The sequence below is a fragment of the Hirundo rustica genome, chromosome 24, assembly GCF_015227805.2.
Source record: "Hirundo rustica isolate bHirRus1 chromosome 24, bHirRus1.pri.v3, whole genome shotgun sequence".
Lineage (NCBI taxonomy): Eukaryota > Metazoa > Chordata > Aves > Passeriformes > Hirundinidae > Hirundo > Hirundo rustica.
Genome location: NC_053473.1, coordinates 569131 through 592909, shown reverse-complemented (window position 1 = coordinate 592909; position 23779 = coordinate 569131). Strand labels below are relative to the sequence as shown.

Here is a 23779-nt window from a genome sequence, read left to right as displayed (position 1 = left end):
CAATTCAGCATGGCAGGTCAGAAGATGATGAATTCTGTATCCACTTGGGAATTTTTAGGGAAACAAAACCCCAACTGTGCAAATTGAAAGAAGGCTGAGACATGTGATCCAATACTGCACTGAGCAGCCCTTCCAAATGATAAGGTCTTGGCCAAAACTGCCCCAAAGGCAGTGACCTCTATTAGCAAAGACTTCCTTGATGTCACATGCAGAATTTTCCCCCATTGTTCCTGCTGTTGGGACTTGTGAATGAATCTCTTGTTTTACTTTGTGTGCATGGTTTTTGCTTTACTTATTAACTGATTTATCTCAACCCACAAGATGTCCCACTTTCACTCCTCTGACTCCCCGCCCAGCACACTGTGCAGGAGTGGGTGAGTGTGGGGCTGACTTGGCAGCTGGGTTAATCCAGAACACCCACTGGGAGGCAGAAGTGGTCCGTGACCATCAGCTCAGCCCAACAGCTCCAAGCTGGCCAGGTTTAAGGAGCAGGCACAGCATGAGGTGTACTGGGGTGACTGCAGCCCTCCTGCACAACCTTAGAAGGCAAAACCAAGGCCCAGAAGGCCTGATGCCAAAAATACACAGGCATAATTGTTCATGCAATTCCATCAAAAGTCTTGGAGAAACTTCTTTTTGGCTGAATCAGGTGTTACAGAAAAGGGTGTCAACGGCAGTGATTCTCTGCCAAGTAAGGAGGAGCCAGACTTCCCAGGACACCCATGCAGAACAGGAATGGGTGCAGCACAGAGCAGTCCCCAGAGGCCACAGCCACTCAGCCTCACAAATAGAATCCAGCACAGCCACCCTGATTCTATTCCTTCTCCTCTCCCCTCACATCACACACATGGTAGGGGGAGAACAGCAGGGAGGGTGGCATTGGAGCTTCACAGACATCTCTACACCCAAGGAGCTGGAAGCACCCCCACTCTGGGCAGTGCTCTACACCCCTGGCTTGGAAGATGAAAATATTTTGGGTCTGGCTTTGCCAAGTCTTCACCTGCCTCAGTTCCCTCAGAGCACAATTCCCTACCTCTTCCCATGGCAGCTCCTTCCCAGGAGGCTCAAGCTCTTGTTTGCTTCACAGCAGGACTGCACCATCACACAGGATCCCTGGCTCCAGGACAGAGCAGCGGCTCTTGAAAAATACCTCAGGCCACAGAGAATTCCCTTTCCCTCTGTTTCCTTGGGAAAGCACAATGAAATCAGGCAGAGGGAAGCAGTGTGGGCGAGAGCACTGCTCTGGGGTGCAGCCACTCTCTCCTTTAGTCTCAGCACTGCAGAAGTCTTGGTTGAACCCAGAGGAGGCCCTGCTCCTCAGCCATCCTGTTTCACAGAATCACAGAACCACAGAATCACTGAGGCTGGAAAAGACCCCTGAGATTATTGAGTCTAACCTGTGATCAATGCCCACCTTGTTAACCAGACCATGGCACTGAGTGTCACTCCAAGCTTTCCTGAAACACCTCCAGGCATAGTGACTCCACCACCTACCTCCCTGGGAACCCCATTCCAATATCTAATTACCCTTTCTGTGAAGAAATTCTCCCTAATGTCTAACCTGAGCCTTCCTTGGTACATGATTTGTGACTGGCAGTGGTCTCCTGTCTAGAGGCAGAAATGATTAACATAGCACAGGTAGAGAAAGAGTCCCCTCTTTGAGAGTCAGCCATGAGTGGGTTGGTTCCCTCTCACCACCCCAGAGCCATCCCATCACCAACACTGGGAGTGTCCTCCCCATCACACCTTCATGGCTGCACAGCTGTGACCCACGAGGACCAGCTCCAAATTTCATTGTCCAGAGTCATCCCTCATGGCTGGACATGAACGGCTGTTCTCTGCCTGTCCATGCCACAGGAGGTCCTGCTGGACAGAGGGCCCTGCTCAACCCCAGACTGTGTGTGCATGGCCCAAGGGCACACACTGACACTGGATCTCCCAGGTTATCAGAGCCCAGCCGCCTGGGCAGCCATATCTCCTGTCAGCTCCCACGCACACAGCAGCTGCTCCTGCCTGGGACTGACACTGTTCATTAATGTGTACTCACAAATCTCCATGAGGCTTTTTAAGATCATCAGGTCTTTCAGGGTGAGAGAAGCCCTCAAGAACTGACCGTCACAAGCAGCTCTTGTGACCCTCATGAGCTCTTCAGCCACCCTCACAGAACCCCTCCCAGTGCTGTGGTACCATCTGACTGAGGAAACTGAGGCACGACACCACAAACCACTTCCTTGGAGCTGGAAGGGAACCGGCAGCATAAAGAGAAGGAGAATTGCCATTGTTTGGTCTAACACCCATCCTGCACGAGGAAGAGTGTCACAGCCACAGCTGATGTGAGGCTGTACAGATAAATTTGGCCGTAAGAAACCCACTTTGGCCAGCCTAGTTTGTAAAAGAATAGAAGTAAAGGAGTCCCTGGGTATGATAATGACAAGTTAGATTCAAACTCAAACCAGGGACCCCTGCCAATCCCATTCAACCCTGAATGCAGATGTAGCTCAGCCTTAGAAGTGCTAAGACCCTGACCAATCAAATGCTCAAGCGCAGGAATTTTGAATGCCCTTTAAAAGGGGGCGCTCAACAATTAACTTTGGCTGTTTGTCACATGGCCTTCGGTGAGTTCTGTCAGGTGCCTGTCTCCAACTGCAACCCTATTGTAACAGAAGAGAGCCCCGGAGGTTGGCCCAATGCCCAGGCACCCTGGAGTCTTCTCTTGTCAGTTTACAATTCCAAAAGCATTTCATTTCATAAGCAATAGAAAGACCAAATTATCTTGTTGCAGGTGAAGAATGAAATTTCTTCCCCCTCAATTACAGAATATTTTTTTTTATAATGGCAGGATGTATTTCTAGAATATTTACAAGTCAATGTGTCTGTTCACAATTTAAAATAAACTGCCCTTTAAATATGTGCCAGCTGCTGTGACCCCGGCGCTGGGCCGGAAGGAGGTTTGCAGTGTTGTCACCAACACCCATGTCCAGAGAGAACAAGGACAAGCTGTTCCTGTGTGTCCTCAGCCGCTGCTCTTGTTAACAAAAATGCCACCTGTCCTTCAGATTGACACCACAAGTGCCAGCAAGGCCTAATTACATGGGTAAGGGGACAGGAACAGGCCAGGGTATTAGCACCTGAAGCATTTCCCCTCTTTTACACATTTATGTTTGTTTCCCACCTCCCATTCCCTCTCCCTCTGTGCCACGTGAATTGTGTTTGGCCTCTATTCCCAGGGCACTGCCCATGGAAGGGCTCCTATGAGGCACCTCTCACCTTCGTGCTGCAGCAAAGTGAGAGGCAGAAATCAGGAATGAACAGCCCCATGGTGTCACTGCTAGTCCCAAGGTCTCCAAAGCCCCTTCCCAGACCCTGTGCAAGTCACAGATCCCTACAGGGTGGTGTCAGTGGCTAAAATCAACCCAAATTACTGGGAACTCAGGGCAAGATCTCTATAGGGTTTAGAACCCATTGCTGGAGAGATTTTTGAAGGGACCTGCATTCAACACACACAAAAATTCAGGAAACATGACCACATCTGTTGGATGTGTGCACTTAGGAATGAGGACAAGGCTAAGCAACAGGTAGGAAGAAATAAAGCAGTAAATCCTGCTCCCTCCAGGCAAACTTTTACTTTTCCCACTGCTGATGGGCTTTAAACACAGCAACAGGGATGACATCCAGGAGATAACTGAGCCTGCTGCATCCTACTTGTCAGGGACAAAAAGGCAGCTTTGCCAGAGGGATGTCAGCAAGGAAGGGAACAGGAAACAGATTCCTGGAAGTGTGTGTGAGATCTCCCACTCATCAGTGCAGGAACTGTACATGCAACTCACTCTCCCATCCAAGAATTCTGAAACCAGCTGCACTTCTGAAAAGGCGCTTGAACTGAAAAGCAGCTTGCAAACTCATCCCGTATTGGGTCAGTCTGTTTTTGAGGCAGTCACCCAAACCCCTGATCCCTGGATGTGGTCTCTCAGCTGCCTGGGCCATTCCTTTACTTCCTCCGTGGGCATTTCAGTCCAGGCTGCTTCCTCCAAGTGTGAATGCAGCCTTCTGTAGCCCCACAAGAAGCACGGGTATGGACCTTCGGGCTGCATAAGACACAGAAGAACAGATTTCTGCAACAGGCATGTCAGAGATAAAAACACCTCCTCACCAGCCTGAGGAAAGTCAGTCACAGAAAATCCCTGTGGCTTCGGGCTTTTAACCTGAACAAACTCAGCTGTGTCACAGCCCTGAGTGCCCCGCAAGCAGGCTCAGGGTTCTGCTCCGAAGGGATTTAGCACCAAAAAGCTTCTTCCACTCAGCAACACTGGAGTAGGAGGAAGGAATTAGAAGTCGTTTGTGCATCTAATACCCAGGATTATTCTCATGGAATATTTCCTTGGATCAGTCCAGCTGATTTAGACCACTATCCTATACAGACTCCAGTGAGTGGGGGTGGAATGCAGCCATGGCAGGGCCAGGATTTTAAACATAACAGCAATGGGGTGAGAAAATTCTTTAGAATATTATTTACAATGCTATGTACAAGAACATGCAATGACAGGACAAGGGGTGAATGAAACTGAAAGAGAGCAGAAGTATTAGATGAAGTATTGGGAAAAAATCTTCTTTGTGAGGGTGGTAAGGCCCTGGCACAAGCTGCCCAGAGAAACTTTGGCTGCCCCACCACTGGAGGTGTCCAAGGCCAGGCTGGATGGGGCTTGGAGCAACCTGGGATAGTGGAAGGTGTCCCTGCCCATGGCAGGGGGTGGAATGGGATGAGCTTTGAGGTTCAGGAAGGACATCGAGGGGCTTGAGAGAGTCCAGAGCTGGGAATGGACCTGGGAATGGAGCTGTGGAAGGGGCTGGAGTGCCAGAAGTGGCTGAGGAAGCTGTAGGAAGCTCAGGGGAGACCTTCTGGCTCTGCACAACTCCCTGAGAGGAGAGGACAGCCAGGTGAGTGGGGGGAGGGAGGGAACAAGGGACAGGACAAGAGGAAACAGCATCAAGTTGTACCAGGAAGGGTTCAGGCTGGACATCCAAAAGAATTTTTCCATGGAAAGGGTGGTGAGGCATTGGAAGGGGCTGCCCAGGGACTCCAGATGGTAGAGTCCGTATTCCTGGAGGTGTCCAAAGAATGCCTGGACGTGGCACTGAGTGCTCTGGACTGGATGACAAGGTGGTGGTCAGGCACAGGTTGGACTCGATAATCTCAGATTTTGATTTTATGATGCTATTTCTAGAAGTTAAACCGGGGGGGGGGTTGGGTTTCTGAAGCCTTTGAATCTGAAGGATTACTGATATAATCTATAACCATAAATCCGCCAAAAACATAAGCAAGGGCACCACCGCAGCCCGGGCTTTTCCCTCCGGTAGACACAGGACCACCATCGGCGTGAGGGGAGAGCAGGGCCATGACGGGAGAGCCGGGTGTGACGGGGGAATGGAGACTAGGAGAGAAGAGGGGCCACGACGGGAGAGTAGGGCCGCGGAGAGCCGTGTGTGAGGGGCGAACGGGGTCCGTGAGCGAAGAGAGGGGCCATTAGGGGCTGTGGAACTATGAGGGGAGAAGGGGCTGTGAGGGGAGAACGCGGCTGTGAGGGGAGAAGGGGCTGAGGAGTGGAGCTATCCCGCGGCTCAGCCCCAGGACGGGGCGGCGCTGCCCCGCACGGAGAGCCAGGCGGGAGCTGCCCGGGTCATGTCTGCCGAAGGCCCCGCCGCCACCGGCAACTGCCGCCACCGGCAACTGCCGCCACCGGCAACTGCCGCCACCGACAACTGCCGCCACCACATCCCCCGAGCTCTGCGGAAAGCGGGTCCGCCCTCAGTTACCGGCCGGGCTTCCTGTCCTCCGATTGGCCAGCGCTGTTGTCTGTCACTGAGCGTCCTGCTCTACAGCCAATGGGTGTGCGGGGTGGGGCCCACAGGGCGGGGCCGCGCCTGGGCCGGAGCGAGGGGCAGGTAAGGGGCATGTATGGGGTTCGTGCGGGGTAGGTGTGGGCGGGGGCCTGCGGGCGTCGGGCCCGGCCCTGGCCCTGGCCCTGCTCCGCTCCCCGGACCCGGGACGGGACTGTGCGGGACCCGGGACTCGGGGGGCGGCGGCGGCCTGCACTGCCGGAGGCATCCCAGGAGGCCGGGTGGGACCGGGCGGTGGAAGCCCCGGGAGGGCTGACGGAGCATCCGGGCCTTCCGCGGGTATTGAGGGATCCGGCCCTGCCTTGGGTCCGGTCTGTCGAAGGTGGTTCGAGCGCAGATCCGGGACGGGAAACTGGCTGGAGTCTTAGAAGGGCTCCAGGTGATGTTCACAGAATCAGTCCCAGAATGGTTTGGGTGTGAAAGGACCCTAAAGCTCATCCAGGGCCAACCCCTGCCATGGGATTCCTTCCACGAGACCAGGCTGCTCCAAGCCCCGTGCAGCCTGGCCTTGGACACTTCAGGGATGGGGATATTAAAGATGAGATGATTATTGGGCACTCCAGGGAGAAGGAGCACGGGGTGGTTGTGTGCAGCGGTGCTCTGGACAGCTTTTTGTGGGAGCTCATCCTGGGACCTGCCACACACAGCCCCTGAAAACTTCACCTAAACCACATACCCACTGCTGTGTTTACTGTGCTGGTGAGTTTTGGCCGAGATGCAGCCACTTTTGGCCACATGGCTGATGGTATGGAAAAAATAGCTCTAAGGCACGTGTGCATGTGTCTCTTTGCTGTCAAACCTGGAGATAAATATGCCTTAACTATCCTTTGTGTGGCTGAGGGTGTTCTGCAATTCATGGTGTGTGAACTCTGCCTAGATTCTAAGTTTTTGTTTATGGTTTAACAGATGACGCATTTCCCCCTACTATTATTGTGACATTCATGATATCATTCATTCAGTTCAGATATTCTGAACTGGTCTGAGAGGCTAAAACTGAATTCCAGGTACATGCCCCATTGCTGTGTTAAAAATTCAGACAGAAGTGCAGACCCACTTAAAATGGGGAATGTGCACTAGGCAGCTCAGATCAATCCTGTTCCCCAGATCTATGATGATCTGAATCCCTGATGGCAGGGGAGTCGCTCTGGAAAGGACCGGTGTTTGAGGAGATTTTTGAAACTGTGGTGCAAAACCTTAATAAATCATAGGACGAGGTGATAGGACCGGGATGCATTTTGGAGGTCTGACAGCTTGTTAGAAGTTGCTGATGTTTAGTTTAGATAAAGAAGAAAGGAACTTGGTGTTTGGAATACATTATGTGAATTTAAGGTGTTGACATAAGATAAAGCGACGGTGATGGAATATTGCAGTGATTTAAATCCCAATGGAATCAAGTCAGGTGATGGAGTACAAGTACCTGGAGTAAGCTGTGGGATTACCTGGGAGCTGATTAATGAAGGTGTAAATTCCCTTCCCCTGCCCCTGCTGAAGCAACTCTTCCATGCTGTCCCAAGGAATCCAACACTTGCTCCACCTTTTCTCTCTGAGAATGAATGCCAGCCTTGGCCAAGGCTAACTTGCCTTTTGTGGCACAGGGAATAAATTCACGTTCTTACAGATTTGTGGAAGCACACATCTCTGGAACAACTTTATCCACATACATGGGGGTTGGAAGGAGATGATCTTTAGGGTCCCTTCGAGCCCAAATGATTCTGTGATATGTAGCAAAAGGCATTAATGAATTCACCAAGCTATCAGCTTGAAGGAATTTTAAAATCAGGATTTACTGAACAGGTATCTTGAGAGGTTGAGGAATTGGTTTGGAATACTTAGGAATATTCCATCCCTTTCCCATAGCTCTTGACAGGAAAATACATCATTCCCTTCAGCAGCAAGACTTTGAGTATCAGAAGATGAATGATTTGCCATTCATGACAGTGCAGCAGGGAGGCCCCAGTGTACTGCCTTAGGTCAGTTCTGTGTCTTTTACTGAGCAAAACTGTCAGCACCAAAAATATCTGTTGCTGGGCAGTAGTAAGAGAGGAACGGGAGCTTTTGTGGAAGTCCAGTTTTAATGAAATCAGCAATATTTTTGCAGGGCTGGGATAGTTTGGATGTGTGGTTGTACAGGGTTGAAGCTCTTCTGACAGTAATGTTCTTGGGATCTGTGTTGAGTGTTTCCAAGAGTTCCTGGCTGGCATCAGCTGTGATTCAGGAACAAATTTCTTCTTCCTGGGCAAAACAGAGGCAAGTGGGCCAAAAAAAGTCTCTGACTACCTCGTTGTGGCTACTTTCAACCGAGATGCTCTATCCTGGATGTGAGTTTTGTTCCCTCAGGCTCACAGGATGTTTGCCCAGAGCTCCCAGAATTCTACGAGCCCCGTGCTGCTGCTGGTGCTGCTGGGCTGTGTCCTGTGTCCCCCAGTACAGGCCAGCAAGGTGGGTGACACAGCCACGTGTGGGGCATAGCAGAGGCGGGGTGTGAGGGGACAGAGCCGTGTTCTCTCCTTCACATGGCTCCTGTGCCCTGCAGAGCTCCGAGGACATTCGCTGCAAGTGCATCTGCCCCCCGTACCGCAACATCAGTGGGCACATCTACAACAAGAATGTGTCCCAGAAGGACTGGTGAGTGAGCAGGTGCAGCCTCAGGGGTCGCTCCATGACAGCCAAGCTCTGGAGTTCCCAGCTGGTGCTGAGGAAGGGTCAGTTTCCTGTATGTTTGCAGAAGGAGCTGCTTTGGTGGGTGATGTTCAACCCAGGCCAGGGGCATTTATTAAACAGAAATTGAGGAATCTGGGGTATGTTAACTCTTGGCAGATGTAGGGTGTGCCCTCCAATCCCTTCCACCTGGACTGGATCCCTGCAAAATGCATTGAACAGTCTACCCCAGGGACTTTGGGCCAGCTAGGCTGTGAGGGGAGCTCTTAACACCAGATCGGTGTTATCAGCCTGACACGAAAGCTGGGACAAAGTCACCCCAGTGTCCTTGCACGGAGCACTGGTTTCACCTTGTGCTGCTGCTGATTGTGGTTTGTTTGTGCTGCAGCAACTGTCTGCACGTGGTGGAGCCCATGCCAGTGCCTGGGAATGATGTGGAGGCCTACTGCCTGCTCTGTGAGTGCAAGTACGAGGAGCGCAGCACCACCACCATCAAGGTACCTGAGCTCAGTCCCCTGCCTGCACCCTGCTGCCTGACATGCCACAGCAGCCCAGGGTAACTGCAGTCACTCACTGCTTGTGCCCTGCCCCTTGCTGTGCCACAGCTGCCCAGGCACTGCCACGCTGGTAGGTTCCTGGAGAAGAGCCCAGAAAGAGAAAACTATCACAGCAAAGTACCTGGTGGCACTGCCAGGGGCTCACTCTCTGCAAGTCTCTGAAAGGAGGCTGTAGCCAGGTAGGGGTTGGCTTTTTCTCCTAGGCAGCCAGTGACAAGACAACATGGTCTTAAGCAGCACCAGGGGAGGTTTATGTTGAACACTAGAAAGAATTTCTTCACAAAAAGGGTCTTGGATACCGGATGGGGCTGCCCAGGGAGGTGGTGGAGTCACTGTACCTGGAGGTGTTTGAGAAACAACTGGATATGGCACTGAGTGCTCTGGGTGACAAGGTGGGGATTGTTACGGGTTGGAGTCCATGATCTCAGCCATCTCCAACCTCAGTGATTCAGGGATTCCGTGTCTGAGCCAGGGGCATTCCTGGTAGTGAAGAGCTGTGTGGGAGCCCAGTCTTCTTGCTGGGGATGTGTGACAGTGCCAAGCATCTCTGACAAGGGCCCCATCTCATTGTTCCTTATGTGCAGAACATGTCCTCAGTTGGCACAGTGAGAGCATCAGCACACTTTGTGCAGTGATGGCACAACCTCAGCCTCTTGGCAAGAGCAAGAGCCTCTTGTGAGCAAAATAAGAACAAGAGATCACACATCAGAGGAAGCTGCAAAGAACCTTCCTGACCTCTGTGGTGCTTCTTATCTACACTTCTTATCCTTTCCCCCTGCGCTGTCCTCAACTGCAGGTGATCATCATCATCTACCTGTCGGTGGTGGGGGCCCTGCTGCTCTACATGGCGTTCCTGGTGCTCGTGGACCCCCTGATCCGCAAGCCAGACCCCTACACCCAGCCTCTGCACAATGAAGAGGACAGTGAGGTGAGGGGGCACGGGGTGCAGACAGAGGGACAGGAGACTGGGGGACAGGGAAACAGTGAACTGCTTGTCTCCTCTGGTCCAGTGAGGGACCAGCACTGCTGCTTTGGGGGCACTTACACAGGTGAGCATTTGGACTCAGATCGCTGCAGGTCATTGAGAAGCATAAGGAATATTCAAAGCTCTGTGTAATGAGCCCAAGGCAAGCCCTGCTCTCAGAGGCAGAGGGGGCTTTGTAGCAATTGGCCTGAATTTGGTTTGTCCATCTAGAGGGAACAAAAAAACAAGATTCTGTTTATGAAGTGCCCCAAGTGGAGTTCTGTGGTGCGGAGCTTCCAGGGAAGGATGAGCTTAAGTGTTGGCTGAAACATCTTCTAGACATTTAAAACACCAGCCTATTAGGTGCTGTTTGATCCTGCTCTGGGGCTGAGCCCTGGATTATATCCAGGCCATTGGTCCTCATGCTCCTTCCCAGAGCACAATTTCATTCAAACATCACCGTTTTGTGGGATGCTGACATACAAACCATGGGCAAAATGATTAGGACCCAGTAGCAAAGAAAGAGCCACTCTCTCCCTCTTTCTGTCTTCGTCACCAGTTTTGGAGGAGAACAAATTTCTTGCTGCATAAAATTAATGCAGTTGCAGCACTGGGTTGGATTGTCCTATTTGTACTTTTTTGTGAATATAAACTATTTGGCCCAATTCCTTCATACTCACATAAGTGAGGAGCAGCTGCTCCAGTGTTCACAGTCCATCCATTGCCTCCCTCTGCTGAAAAGGAGGTCCTGCAGGAGGAGATGAATTGTATCCCAAAGTCATGGGTTTGCATCCTGCTCTGAAGCAGTAATTCAGATACAGACCCAGATGCACATGGTAAATACCTGGTGTTAGGTGAAGTTTATCTCACTCCAGTATGCTAGATTAAGTCCTCTGGGATAGGCCTTGTTCCTGTGCTATGATGGATCTCCATCCATCATCGTCCTGGTTTTAGCATGGGGACGTGTTTCACTTCGGCCCTGTGTCTCCTTGCAGACTCCAAGAGGGGGATTTCCAGCAGAGCTCTACGCTTTGTACACTTCCTCTTCTGGGGACTTTTATCTGGAGTTGGGGGTGATCCCTGAGAGCAAGGACTTGGGGGCTGGTGTTGAGGAGCTCTGAAAAGGAGGTTTTCCATCAGAACACCTCAAACCTTGAACTGGTCTTTGAGGTGCTGTTTCTCCCCAAATCAGCTGCCTCCCTCTGTGCTCAGGGCTGGGCATTGCCTGGTCTCCAGCCCCATTCCTTTCCTTGCAGGACACTCGCTCCCTGGCCACAGTGCCCACCCTGGCTGGTGCCAGGGCCAACACAGTGCTGGAGCGGGTGGAGGGGGCGCAGCAGCGCTGGAAACGGCAGGTGCAGGAGCAGAGGAAGACGGTGTTTGACCGGCACAAGATGCTGAGCTAGGCTCTGCTGGGCTCTGCCACATCAGGACACCCAGCATTGGAATGGAACCTCCAGCCCTCCCTGATTCACCATCTCCAGAGGTAGCATCAGCCCCAAAGGTTTCTCTGGTTGTGTCCCCTGCCCTTCCCCTGTCCAGCCATGCTGGCTCCTTGGCTATGGCTGCCACGTGGGGCTTGGCCAAACACAGGACTCCATCAGCCCACCCTAGCAGGGACAGGGGCTGGGAACAGAGCACTGGCAGCTGGCTCAGTCTTCTGGGATAAAAATAGTGGGACAATTTTGATGTGGGATAAATTATGTGATGTTTCTCCAGATGCAGCAGCCACTTCCTCCTCCAGTGTGCACTGATGGTCCCTGGGCATTGTGGTACTGAGCCATGTGTGCAGCACAGGAACAAAGGGGAGGGGGTTTCTGCCAGTAGGCTCTGCTGCTTCTGCTTATCCTGATGTAAACGGAGAGATTTCCATACCTCTGGAGTCTGTCCAGGTTTACACCAGCATAACTGAGACTGCAGCTTGCTTCTAGACAGGTGAATATTACAAAACCTGTTAGTACAAACTACAAACCATCAGTAAGAGTCGAACAGGTAAAAAGCTGATTTACATTTCTATCTTTTTGTGCTTTACTAGTAGATAATAACCTCCTGGGGTGAAACCTCTCCATTTGTACTCACACTGGTGACCCTTGGTGTTCTCCCAGGGTAGGCAGCTGCATTTCTGTCCAAGAGAACTGGGGCAAACTGCTCTCCTGGAGCACTGAAAACACCTGTCAGGGCCCTGGGAAGTGGACACTTCTGCCACTCTGAACACTCCAAGAGCTCTGACAGGGCTTGGGCTGTGTGGAGGAATCTGCAGTGGTTCTGCCATATGTATTGATCCCACTGAGAACATTTGGAGTTTATGGTGTAGCACCTCCGTATTAAAAGCAGACAAAGATCTACTACCTGAGTGGCTTTTTTTTAGGGGAAAAATCCCATTATGCTGGGTCTGGGGCTCTCCATCTGCCTCCCACTGCCCAGCAGGTGAGCTGATGCCACCTCAAGCCAGAGCTGTGGTTATGGCACTGCAGGAGTGTCCATGGCTCCACTGCTCCCTGCTGACAGCAACTGTCCTGCTCCAGGAGAGCCAGGCTTGGAACATGGGCAGACCAGAGTGCTGCTTGGCACAGGTTAGTGACTTAACTTCTCTGGGCCATCCCACAAGAAAACTGAGCAGACTGGAATTCTTCCTTTGCAGGAAGCTGAGAAATTGTTGCTAAAAGCCTAATTGGGAGGGGTGCCAGTCACTGCCCTGTGTGCTGGGGCCAGCAGCTGCTAGTAGAGCATCCAGCCCTCCAAGATGACCCTGCCAGACAAACCCAAACAGCATGTTTGGCAGCCTGTGTGTACCCCAGTTACCCTTCAGCACCACACTAGGCTAAAAAGGACCCAGAACTTCACATTATATGAAGGTCACATTTTCCTTGGCTCATCTTCGTTCCCTGGTGCTCAATTCTGGGCCTTCCTTCCCTTTGTAGAAGCCCCATCTTACTTGTCTTTCCCTCTCCATGTGAATTCCACATGGACTCGAGGTGAGGTCCCAGGGAACTGATTTTTTCCCTTCGAGGGCAGGAACAAGCAGCGCTGCTGGGAGGTGCTGCCCAGGGCCAGGCCGATGGGTCCATCTGGTGGCCCCGATCGGCACCGGGAAATGGGCGGGCATCAGTGCGAGCTTGCTGCTGCCACGAACCGGCTGAGCCTGCAGGGTGAGGAGTGTGGTGAGCAGCACCCCCAGACCTTCCCCTGAGCCCTCCAGGAGCAGCTAGGAAATGGGATCAGAGAGGAGGGAGTTAGAAATCAAGAGTTTTGGAAAACTTACAGCAAGTATGGTGTGGAGAGGCTGAAAAAAATACCACTGCCTGATTAATTACCTGGTTTGTTAATTAGCTGATTAGCTTTGCACTGTACACCATCCTCCCCAGGAGGAAAGGTTTTCTACTGCCTAGCCTTCAATTCCCAAGCCCCTTCTCCTTTCTGTGCCCCTCACTGGGGCATCTCCCAGCAGGAGCATCCTGATGGGCCCCACTCCCAGACCCATCCACAGCCCACAGTAGTGGTTCCCATCTCTCCAGACACGACGCTGTGGGAGTCAATGACTTAATTTCTTATGCAGAAAGGGAATGTGAAAAATAAAGGACCTCTTAGAACCAAATCCAGCTGTTTTGACATCCTGCCACAGGTGTTATCCTCAAGTGCCTGCTGTGGTCCAGATATCGATGCTCTGGATGATGAGCCACTCGGTTTGGTCCTGGGTCACCCGGATCCTCACGCACTCCACGGGCCCAGGCAGGACCCTCTCCAGGCCCCGCTGCTCCAGGGTCCCCTTCTCAAAGGAGCCCACGGGGATGTAGGACGAGCAGTCCTGACTGCGGCCCTGGTGCTGGCCCAGCTCCAGGAGCCCCGCGCGCAGGAAATCACCTGGGCGCTCTGCAGAGCCCGTGCGCACCCGGACACGGCTGACTCGGGCTGGCTGCTGGAACACAATGGAAAAAGTACTGCCAGCTACTGGGTCTTTGCCCCAAAAGTACCCCTGTGCCGAGCTGTAGGCCTTGAGGGGCTCGTAGTTCTCGAAGACTGACATGCTGGTGTACAGGGATGCTGGCGGGTTGTCCGGGAGGTCCAAGGCATCAGCCTGGAAATCCTCGTCCTCCAGGCGGTTGACGGTGCCCTGGAAGGAGGAGTAGAGGCCCATGTGCTGGAAGAGGGATGGCTGGAAGCGGATCACGTCCTTCTGGGTGAGCAGTTGGCGGAAGTGGACCAGCAGCCAGTCACAGGGCATTTCCTGGTAGAAGAGAAAGAGGAAGCGAGCCAGGCGAGGAAGGTCACTGGAGCGGTAGAGCTTTCCAATGTAGCCCAGCTTGGAGAATTCAAGGGTGGCCCAGTTGGAGCCCTCCTGGGAAGCCAGTGCCCTGCGGATGGCTGTCAGGAAGGACCTGGCACTCCACACATCATCCTCTATCATCAGGTAGTAGGAGGAGAGGTTGGCAGCAAAGTTGAGCAGGAAAGCGTAGTCTATGTTCTGCTTGGAGCGGAACCTCACCCGCTCCTCTGCATCGTTGAAGTTCCTCTTCAGGCCTTCCAGGGTGGGGTAGAACTCATGGGGAGTGTGGATGAGCAGGAGCCGGTGCAGCAGGATGTGGCGAGAGAACTTCTGGGCGATGGTGGCAGCAACACGCACGTTCCAGCTAGGATTGGTGTCAGCCAGGTGCACCACCACCACCATCTCCTGCAGCTCTTCCTCCGTGGACTGGCTGAAGAGGGATTGGAGTGTGGCCAGGAGGTAGAAACCACGCGGCCTCCGTACAGATGCCATTCCCACTGCCAGGAATTCTGCAAGGCAAAGGAAAGGCATGAACAGGCAGAGAGGCTACCTGAGATCACCACAGTGACATTCTTCCCTGCAAGATGTAATGAAAGGGCTCCAAAACCTCTTTCCATGGCCAGCCTGGAGGGTCAGTGCTGTTTGTAACCTGGTCCTTCCTGAAGCTGAAGCCTTCAGTGTCTCAGGAAGGACCCAAAATTGGCCCAAATAGCAGCAAGAGGCAGGCTGAGGAGGCAGGGGCTCCTCTGAAGAAATATTCCTGAAAAACACCTTAAAAAAGACAAACCCAGGCAAGTAACAGTGCAGAGCAAGTCTATAGAGCAGGAATGGCTTATTGGAAGTGTTCCCCACTCCACACCTGATGGAGATGCACCCACACTGGGATCAGGCACCTTCTGTCCTCCCCATGGCCCAGCACTGGCTGCCTTGGTTCAGCTTCTCTTCTGCCAGTCGGGACAGCACCATTCCTGTGCTGGCTCCAGCACAGCCTCACAGGTTGCCCTGAGCTCCTTCACACAGGGTTTGCATGAGAATTACTTCTTGTGCACCTGTCCAAGAGCTTGACCTACTTCTCCCACACTGTGGGGTTGTCCTAGTGGTCCAGCTCACCATCTCCACTGGAACCTCAACCCCAGGGAGATGGGATCTCAGCAACCCTCCTCAGGGAGGTCTGAGAAGCCCAAAACACCTGCGGTCACCCCAGTCTCAAGGTGCAGAAACTTGGACCCTGCGTGGAGCACGTGGAGCTTCCCCAACTCCTCCATCCCCAGAGCGAGCAATGAAGGTTGTGGAGGTTTTCGAGGAGGTTGTGGCAGGTCCCCCTCCAAAAAGGTTGGACACAGCCTCTCCCTGCCCCAGCAGCAGTGAGGGGGCAGGTCCATGCTCGGACATGCAGCTGTGCATACCCAGAGGGGCCAAGACCACTCACTTTTTTGGGGAGCCAGGGAGCCAGCGAGGATCTGGTATGAGACGTTGAGTGCAGAGAGCTCGACTGTGTCCCTGAAGATGCGCTGGGCTCCCTCTGGCTGCAGCAGCTGCAGGATCGTGTCAGGAGCCAGGCCTCTGAGCTCCACCTGCATGGGAGTCACAGGCAACCAGGTCACACCCCAGAGCACCATGCAGCAAGGCCGGATGACAACAGGGGGACCCAGAAGCAAAGGGGAGCCCCTGTCCTGCCCTCCAGCTCCTGGATTCAGGGGGGTAAAGCTGCCCAGGCAACCCCAGGGAGAGGAGAAGGCAAAGCTGGGGGTTGGGGGTGACATGGGGGAGGGAAGAGAACAGAGCTGAGGTTGAGGTCCATGTGGGGCAGGAAGGGAGAGAGGATGCTCCAATGGCCTCTCCAGTGGGGCATCACTGGTTGGGGACTCACCTCCAGGGGATCCTGTTCCTGCCGGCTGTCCCCATGGAGGTGGAGGAGGAGGAGGAGAAGGAAAGAGGCAGCGAGCAGAACCGTGAGGGAGCGTTTCAAGGAGCATCGCATGGCCCCTGCTGGCTGAGGCCTGGGGAGAGGGGACATGTCAGGGCACAGCCTGGGGAAAGCCACCACCCCCTGGATGGGACAGTGCAACAGCACCTGGATACAACCCTGGGACTCCAACCCTGTCCCAAACACCCACAGGTGCACACCTGAGGGCAGCCATGGGGCATCAGGGGCCACCTGTGCACTGTCCCCTTTGGGCAGGCAGGGACAGGGACATCGTAACCTGACCAGGACAAAATCAGCCAGGTACAAAATCCCCCCAAACCAGCCCCAGGACACCTCAGCTGCCCTGGGACATCCCAAGCAGCACCCCAGAGCTGGAAGCAGAAGAAATGCAGGTGACAGTGCCTCAGGAAAAACTTTTGAGTCATGGGTACATGCCAGGACCAGTCACCAACACCCCAGGACTTGTCACCAAGGCCTGGGAAACACTCAGGTCTCAAACGGGCCCAGGCTGCTCTTCCTGCACTGTGAGGAGGAATCAGCTCCCCACCTTCCTCCAGGCAGGCACCAGCTCACCCTGTCCCAGCCCCACCCCCTGTTTGGTAGGACAAGAAAGGCGTCCCTGAGGGGACAGTGTCACCTTCCAGAAGTTGCAGTGAGCTTGAGATATTTTACCTTGTAGCAGAGGTGTGGGAGGAGGCTAAAAGGCTCCTGTGTTTGCCTGGGTTTTTTCCATTATAAATATGACAGTGCTGCCCTGGAAGACAAGCAGCTGAGCCTGGGTGAATCCCCAGCCTGACAGGACAAACACCCTCAGCCCCATCCAAAGAGCTCACAGTGCCTTGGCTTGGTCAAAGCAGCTTTGAATGCAAATGTGGAGGAAAAGCCCTCCTAAGCCTTCCTAAACCAAGGCTGGGCTGCCCAGGACAGCGTCCTAAACACTTTTCTGTCCTAACCACTGCTGTGCAGGGGATGCTCCAAGCCCACCCGTGTGCCCCACAGATGGGAGCACAGCACCTCTGGGGCTGCTGTCCTGGAGCGTGTGCTGGGTTTATTTAAGGAGAACCCTCCAGTTTTTGTGCCCAGGAGTCCTTTGGAGGGGCAGTCAGCTCCTCGAGGCTGGCACCGAGCAGGTGACCCCGATCTGATCCACAGCCACTCCGTCCTTGGTCCTTGGAGCACTGACCCCGCCCAGGGACACAGGTCGTTCCTTGGAGGTAAACACTTGGAGTCAGAGAGCCACGCTCCCAGGGAGGGCAGGACTGACTCCCGGCAGAGACAACAAGCTCCTGGGGCTGCTCAAAAACTCTTTCCAGGTCCCAACAGAGAGTGAGGCCTCTCCATCCCTTACAGCTCTGGAGACGTGGGGGACCTCACCAGCTCATGGGGGGAACGGCATTAGGGATCTGTCTGAACCATGGAGACATCACACCCTAACACCACCCTGGATGTGGATTTCCAAGCCCTGAACTCTGTGATCTACCAGCTAGACCATGGGGTGAGCTGGAAAGGACGAGGCTTGGCCACATGCCAGGTTGGGCATTTGGCCACTCTGGGTGGCCAAAGGTTTTTCTGGCTGCTGGGGAATGTCTGGCTGCCAAAGGCCCATCCTTCATGGAAAACAAGATGCTGCTCAGCACCTCAGCTCTCACAGGCAGCAACTTCACCCAAGAAGCAGGCAGCCCACAGGGAACAGGGGTCACAGGCACAGAACAGAAGGTAACAAGTGCAGCCCCATAATTAACACCCTAATTGTGCTTTGGATTTCTGCCTCCATGGAGGAACAAAGCAGCCCAGGTAAGCGGGCACAACAAGGGATGCAGCATCCTCCTGCTCCAGCTCAAAGTGCCTCCCTGTACAGAGGGAGTGCCTGCAGAGTGTGGGGACAGAGTATCCCTGTCCCCACACCCTGCTCTAAGCACCTCATACCCCTTCCCCACAGCTCAGCATCCCACTGCAGATGCCCCCAAAAGCCACCCCGCTGTGGGGACATTGGCCAGGAGGAGCTGAAAGCCACTTGCTTGGAGCCAAACTCCACCCCAGCCTCAGTCCAGGGCAGGGGGAGGGAACAGTCCATTCCCGGCCTCAGTCCCACCAGGCCCCAAGGAAACTCCCGTTGCGCAGGCAGCTCCAGCTGCTTCCGCTGGCACTGGGGAGAGCAGGGCTGCTTGCACACGGAGGAGGAACAGCAAGAGCTTCCTTCCCACTGCCAGGAGCACCTTTCCATGCTGGTGGAAACTGAGGCACGGAAAAAGGCTATGTCGCCCAGCAGAGTAAACACCAGCTCTCCTGCAGCACAGCTCAGTGCCCCGCCCTGGAGGTCCCCGGGATGGAGAGGAGTGGGACGGACCCCAGCAGCAGAAATGGGCGGGGGACACTGCAAATTGTGGCAGCACAATGGCCCCCACGGGCAAGTTGTGGCCATTCGGGGCTGTGCAGAATGGGGTCTGCTGAGCCCCCTGGGAGTCAGACGAGGGTCGGGCCCCACTGTCCATGGGTGTCTCTGCTCCAGGGTTGTCCCACAGGGACAAAGGAGGGGAAATGCCCTGTTCAGTAGCACACAGCTCCGGGGGACAAAGCTTTTGGTCGGCTCAGTTGTGCCACAGCACAGGGGAGTCCCTGCAGGGAGGGACACTTACACCAATCCTGACCCCACCTCTGACAGCTGGGGAATCCCCAGCCCAGCCCCCTGCCCTCTCCCCCGGGTCCCTAAGCACCCTCTGGACGCACCCCCACGGGCAGAGACTCACTTGTGGGCGGCAGCCTCGCCTCTCCGCGCCGCTCGGCCCTGGCAACTTCTCCGGGCTCGCCGAACTCTTCTCACTCGTCAAAGCCCCACCCCGAGTCCCTGCCTGCCTCCCGCAGAGGAGGAGCGTCCGCCGGCGGCCTCTGATCCAGGAGAGAACCGGCGAAGCCGGCAGCGACCCACGTGGGACGGGCCAAGGGCCCCCAGCCCACCGTGGGAACTGTGGCAGCCTCACGGACGAGCATCCCAGGATGGCACCAGCTGTGTCCCACCGACCCCATCCTCGCAGGCAGCTCCAGGCCCCCGGGCAGCACCAGCCCCCGCTAGGGGCTCTTGCCAAGCTTCAGCATCCCAAAGTCTGGCACGAACCTATCACTTCACCGAGCCAGGAGCTGGTGACACAGAGCTGGTAACACGGAGCTGGCACAGCTTTTTGCCCATTTATTTTCCAGCTCTTGTGCTGAGGTGGCAAAAACCTCTGGGGTTGCAGAGCCAGAACTGCATGCCTGGCACCCCAGGCCGGGGCAGAACCCGGATCCCACCTGGGATGTAGCCCCAGGACTTCACAGCTTCCCCACACACTCCAGCTCCTCACTGGAGCATTGGGCATTGCAGCTGGGCTGGTAATGAAGCCCCTTCTGATCCCAATGAACCAATGTGGGCCACATGGGGCTCTTCTGTGGCCCGGTTTGTTCCTCCACCCTCCAAACCTTTTCTCCCATTTCTTCCCTCCTCCAGACCCAGAGCAGGAACATGGCTCTGGAACATCCACAAGTCACCAATGGCATCGCTTGTCCCCAGCTCCCAACCAGATCAGCTCCTTCACACAAGGCAACTCACCCACAGTATCCCAAGGGAGAAAACCCTTCCCTTCCCCCCACCCTATTTATTCACATAGAAACACGGATCCCACTTCCCTTCTCTCCTTGCTGGCCTGGACGTCTCCTACCTTCAGGGAGGCCTCACGTCTCTTGCCAGGCTCTGTCTTGTACAAATCTCCTCATGATGACTTCCAGCCCCGGCTGTTCCCCATGGGAGCACATGGAGCCTCTGCAAGAGAGAGATAAGGTAGAGCAGGAAGCAGGTGAGGGTGCCGGGAAGGTGGAAGAGACATCCCCAGGCTCCTGGATCTGCTGGCTTTCACTTTTCCTACATCGATTGGGTTTAAATCCTTACACTCCCATGGTGGCTGTGTCCCAGTGGGGTCCCAGGGGCTCAGTGGGGACAGCCCACCTGTGCTGGAGCAGAGGCAGTCTGGGATTCCCACCTGGGCAGGGGTTGGAGGACTCCAGGAGGGCCAAAGGACCCGGGACAGTGCAGTCCAGCAGAGCTTTGCTGCTCAGTGGCCCAGGGTGGGAAGGACTGTGGGGCTTGGCAGCAGCTGCAGGAGGGGGAGGGCTTTTCACACCACAGCTGCCCCGATTCCCACCCCTGCACAGGAAGGAAACCTGGTCCTTCCTGCCCCCACAGAAAGGAAGAGGGGGAGGGCTGTGACCCCCAGCACAGCCCTGGGTCCCTAATGCTCAGGGTGCAGCAGCCCTGCCATAGGAACAGCCAGCACTGCCAAAGGGAGCAGCAGAGCCACCCTTGTTGATCCCCATAGGCCACTTCAGGGTGCAGTGCTGGGGCAGGATTTTACCCTCTCCAGGCACATCCATGAGCCTGCCTGGAGCAGGAAAGGAATCCACAGGTAGGACACAGCTCGTGGTGCCTAGGCAAACATCCTGGGTCCTCTTGCCCTCAAAGCAGGTGTCACAAGCCCAGCCTGAACCAGTTCATCCAGTCATCCATTTGTGCTGTGGAGCAAGTCCCAAATGGTGTTTGGGTGCTGAAAAAGGGTCCCTCCACCTGCCCCCCTGTAAGGGCCACAGCACAGCCCCAGTGCCCAGGAACCAACCAGAGCCTGGTGCCCAAAGCTACTCTCAGACCTCCTTCTGGCCCCAAGCCCAAACACACTCGGCTTACTGAAATATCTGACATGGGGAAACAGGGAGGTGACTGAAATGAGGCCAAAAGTCATATTTTTGCTTGCATTTAGAACAAGCTGAAAAAGAAAGATAAGCCTCAGGTACAAAGGCTGCTCTGAAAGGGCCCCGTGGCTGCAGAGGCACACCCAGCTCAGGGGGCCAGTGGGAACCAGTTCCCCCAGTGGGGGCCAGAGCAGAGGGACTGGGATGGGACAGACACAAGAAGACCTACAGCAGGGCCCAGCCCCTTCCCCAAGCTCCCAGGCCTTTCCTTACCCAGCTCAGCTCCTGTTTTACTCTGGATCCCTGACAAGGACAGGAGCAGGGTGAGAGTGATGGCCAAGTCTCCCTGTCTCCCGTAGGAAACCAGAGAGCCAGGCAGGATCTGTTTACAGCCCGTCCATTATTCAGGAGCGGGACAAAGCAAAGGTAGAACAGGGCCTCACACAGCAAGAAGAGCCACCGTGATGCTGATCTGGGGCTCCATTTCCACACCACTGAGGACCCCTCTGAGCCATGTCCTACAGCAATGGGTGACACCAAACCACACCCACTCCTGCAGGTGCACTCACTGCACCCCACCGTGGAGGACACTGACAAGGACTTATTTGGCAATCAAGCTTCAAGAGAGGCTGGGCTCAGGGGCCAGGGTGGAAATCACTTGCTCAGGGCTGAGCTTTGGTATCAACCCCTCACTGAGAAAACCACAGCCCAGGGTTCATGGTCTGATGTTCTGGGTAAGGACCAAGGGGAACACCTGCACTTGCGGCTCTACACAGAGGCAAAATCCCTCCTCCACAGCATCCCTGCCACTCCCCAGCCTCCCAACATGGATCAGAACATGTTCCAAATCCCTGCCAGCACTGCCATTCAGCACAGCTCCAGCACCAGGATCACTGGGAGATTTGTAAACTAAAAGACTGAGAATTGTTCTTGTACATTTCATACACTTCAGCCTAGAAAAAGCCTGGCCTGGAAGAGGCACCTCTGGCTTAGGGGCATCTGTCTGTATCTAAATACCTATATTTGAATCCAGTAAGTCTGTTGGTAGCAGGAAGCATCCCATCCACCTGCTTCCTGCTGTCACAGCCTGTGCTGCCTGCTCCAGCTGCACCACCTGGGATCAGCCAGGGAATTCTGGGAGCTGCCAAGCACCTCTGGCCCCTGGATTTGCCATATGCCTGATGAGAAGGAATTCCTGCTTTGCCAGATGGCAGGAACACGCAGCCCTAGGAGCTGTCCTGTAGCTCTGCACAGGAGCCAAAGCAGGGCCAAGGCTGTCATTCCAGAGCAGCTCCCCACAGGTAAGGGCACAGCCACACAGACACCAGCCATGCTCCTGCCATCAGCCTGAGCCAGGAACCAAAGCCCTCTGCTCCCATCCTCCAGACACTGTATAAACAGCAATCAACAGGCCAGAGCCTTGGCATCATCATGGAGGGAGTTTTCAGAGAATGTAGCAGGAAACAGCCTGAAGCAGTCAGAACCAGGCTCTGAGTAAGCTGCCACCATCAGAAAACCAGAAACTGCAGCCTGACGACCTTTCACTGCCTGAGCTTCACCACCTGTCCCTACATTCACTGGTGTTTAACCCCACAGCAAAAGGAAGATTGTTGCCTCCCACTGTCCTGGAGCAGCTTCCTTGGGGATGGAGCCCCTGCAGCCCTTACACAGCTCCAGCCCCAACCCTGTACTGCTTCTCCTGCACCACAACAGCAACAGGCCAGGTTCTGCTGTCATGGTAGCCCCAAGAGCACAGAGACAGCTCAGTTTTCTTGCCTTTTATCTCTACTAAACCAATTTAGCTTCAAAACTTACCTGGTGGCATCAACAGAAGTTCAGCAGTAGTAGAAAGGGGAACTGTGAGGCAGGAGCTGTCCCAAATGTGTTTGGAGTCAAGATGAAGAGCCTCCTACACAGATCCGAGGTTGGGGCAGATGTCCTCAGTGGTGATTTAGAGTGGCAGAGGCACATGCAAGAAACTCCTGGGCAGCTACACCAGGGTCACGTGGGGTCACCAAATCACTGGATATTCTGAGCTGGAAGGGACCCACAAAGACCACCGAGTCCAAACCAAGATGGCAGAACTCCCTCCGCTTCAGGAGCTTCATTGAACATTCTACACAGACAAGAGCTGTTCCTCCTGCTTGGGACCAGATGTGATGTGCAGTAGGACTGAGGAACTGATACTGAGAGGCAGCAAAGCTTAGTCCAGGCTCTGTATCTGCACAGCTGCTGCCCTGCCCTGCAGCACCTCCTCTGCACCTCCCCAGGGAGCCAAGCATGCAATTAAATCTCCAGGCAGGCTCATTCTGGTCAGACCACAGTCCTGACAGGCCCAGCCCCGGCACCCCTCACCTCTCAGTCAGCCCAGAGCCACAGGAAGTTTCAGAGTTGCTTCTTCCTCACAGAAATCAACTTGTTTAGTCAAAAGCCAGATCAGTGGTTGTTTGGGGATTTTCAACAGAAAAGATTTCCACACTGCTCTTTGAAAAGACAGAGTCAAGTCCTACGTCACTGCTTCAGTTATTTTAGTTCAGCCCCTCCTCTCCCTCCCTGTTTATGTTCTCTGAAAAACACCTTCTGATTTTAAAAGTTTAGTTCTTTTCAAAGAAAAACACCAGTGAGAGAACTTGAGTATCTTTATGTTCAAGTGAGACTTCTGCCTTACAACTCCTCTCTGAATTAATTCCTTTGTTTGACCATTTATGCCTTTTTTTCCCTTAAAATCAGATCTGCTGGGCTGAGAATTAAGATTATCGTTGATCACTGCTGTCTTGCTCACAGCTTCTCAGACACTGAAA

General features: G+C 54.2%; 2 protein-coding genes across 10 annotated transcripts; one reads left to right on the top strand and one right to left on the bottom strand.

The window, feature by feature from the left end:
• Nucleotides 1–5884: 5884 nt before the first annotated feature.
• On the top strand, nt 5885–12422 carry TMEM9 (transmembrane protein 9). 5 transcript variants are annotated; one of them, XR_005703960.2, is made up of 7 exons: nt 5885–5940; nt 8233–8334; nt 8429–8520; nt 8942–9050; nt 9907–10038; nt 11331–12009; nt 12110–12422. XR_005703960.2 is itself a non-coding variant. In XM_040085316.1 (7 exons), exons 3-7 carry the CDS (start codon nt 8242–8244, stop codon nt 11478–11480), a joined length of 576 nt encoding a protein of 191 aa, XP_039941250.1. In that variant the 5' UTR covers nt 7753–7865; nt 7994–8142; nt 8233–8241; the 3' UTR covers nt 11481–12422. The 5 variants fall into 5 exon arrangements, 4 of the variants coding, with proteins under 4 accessions (XP_039941249.1, XP_039941250.1, XP_058279404.1 ...); XM_040085316.1 differs by lacking the exon at nt 5885–5940 and adding exons at nt 7753–7865; nt 7994–8142 and having other exon boundaries at nt 11331–12422; XM_040085315.1 differs by having other exon boundaries at nt 11331–12422.
• Nucleotides 12423–12452: 30 nt separating this feature from the next.
• On the bottom strand, nt 12453–23769 carry LOC120762679 (alpha-1,6-mannosyl-glycoprotein 4-beta-N-acetylglucosaminyltransferase-like). 5 transcript variants are annotated; one of them, XM_040085309.1, is made up of 5 exons: nt 22794–23769; nt 19958–20058; nt 16209–16338; nt 15768–15912; nt 12453–14847 (listed from the first exon to the last, which is right to left on the bottom strand). In XM_040085309.1, exons 3-5 carry the CDS (start codon nt 16317–16319, stop codon nt 13706–13708), a joined length of 1398 nt encoding a protein of 465 aa, XP_039941243.1. In that variant the 5' UTR covers nt 16320–16338; nt 19958–20058; nt 22794–23769; the 3' UTR covers nt 12453–13705. The 5 variants fall into 5 exon arrangements, with proteins under 5 accessions (XP_039941243.1, XP_039941244.1, XP_058279403.1 ...); XM_040085310.1 differs by lacking the exons at nt 19958–20058; nt 22794–23769 and adding an exon at nt 19013–19136; XM_058423420.1 differs by lacking the exons at nt 16209–16338; nt 22794–23769 and having other exon boundaries at nt 19958–19999.
• Between the last annotated feature and the right edge of the window lie 10 nt (nt 23770–23779).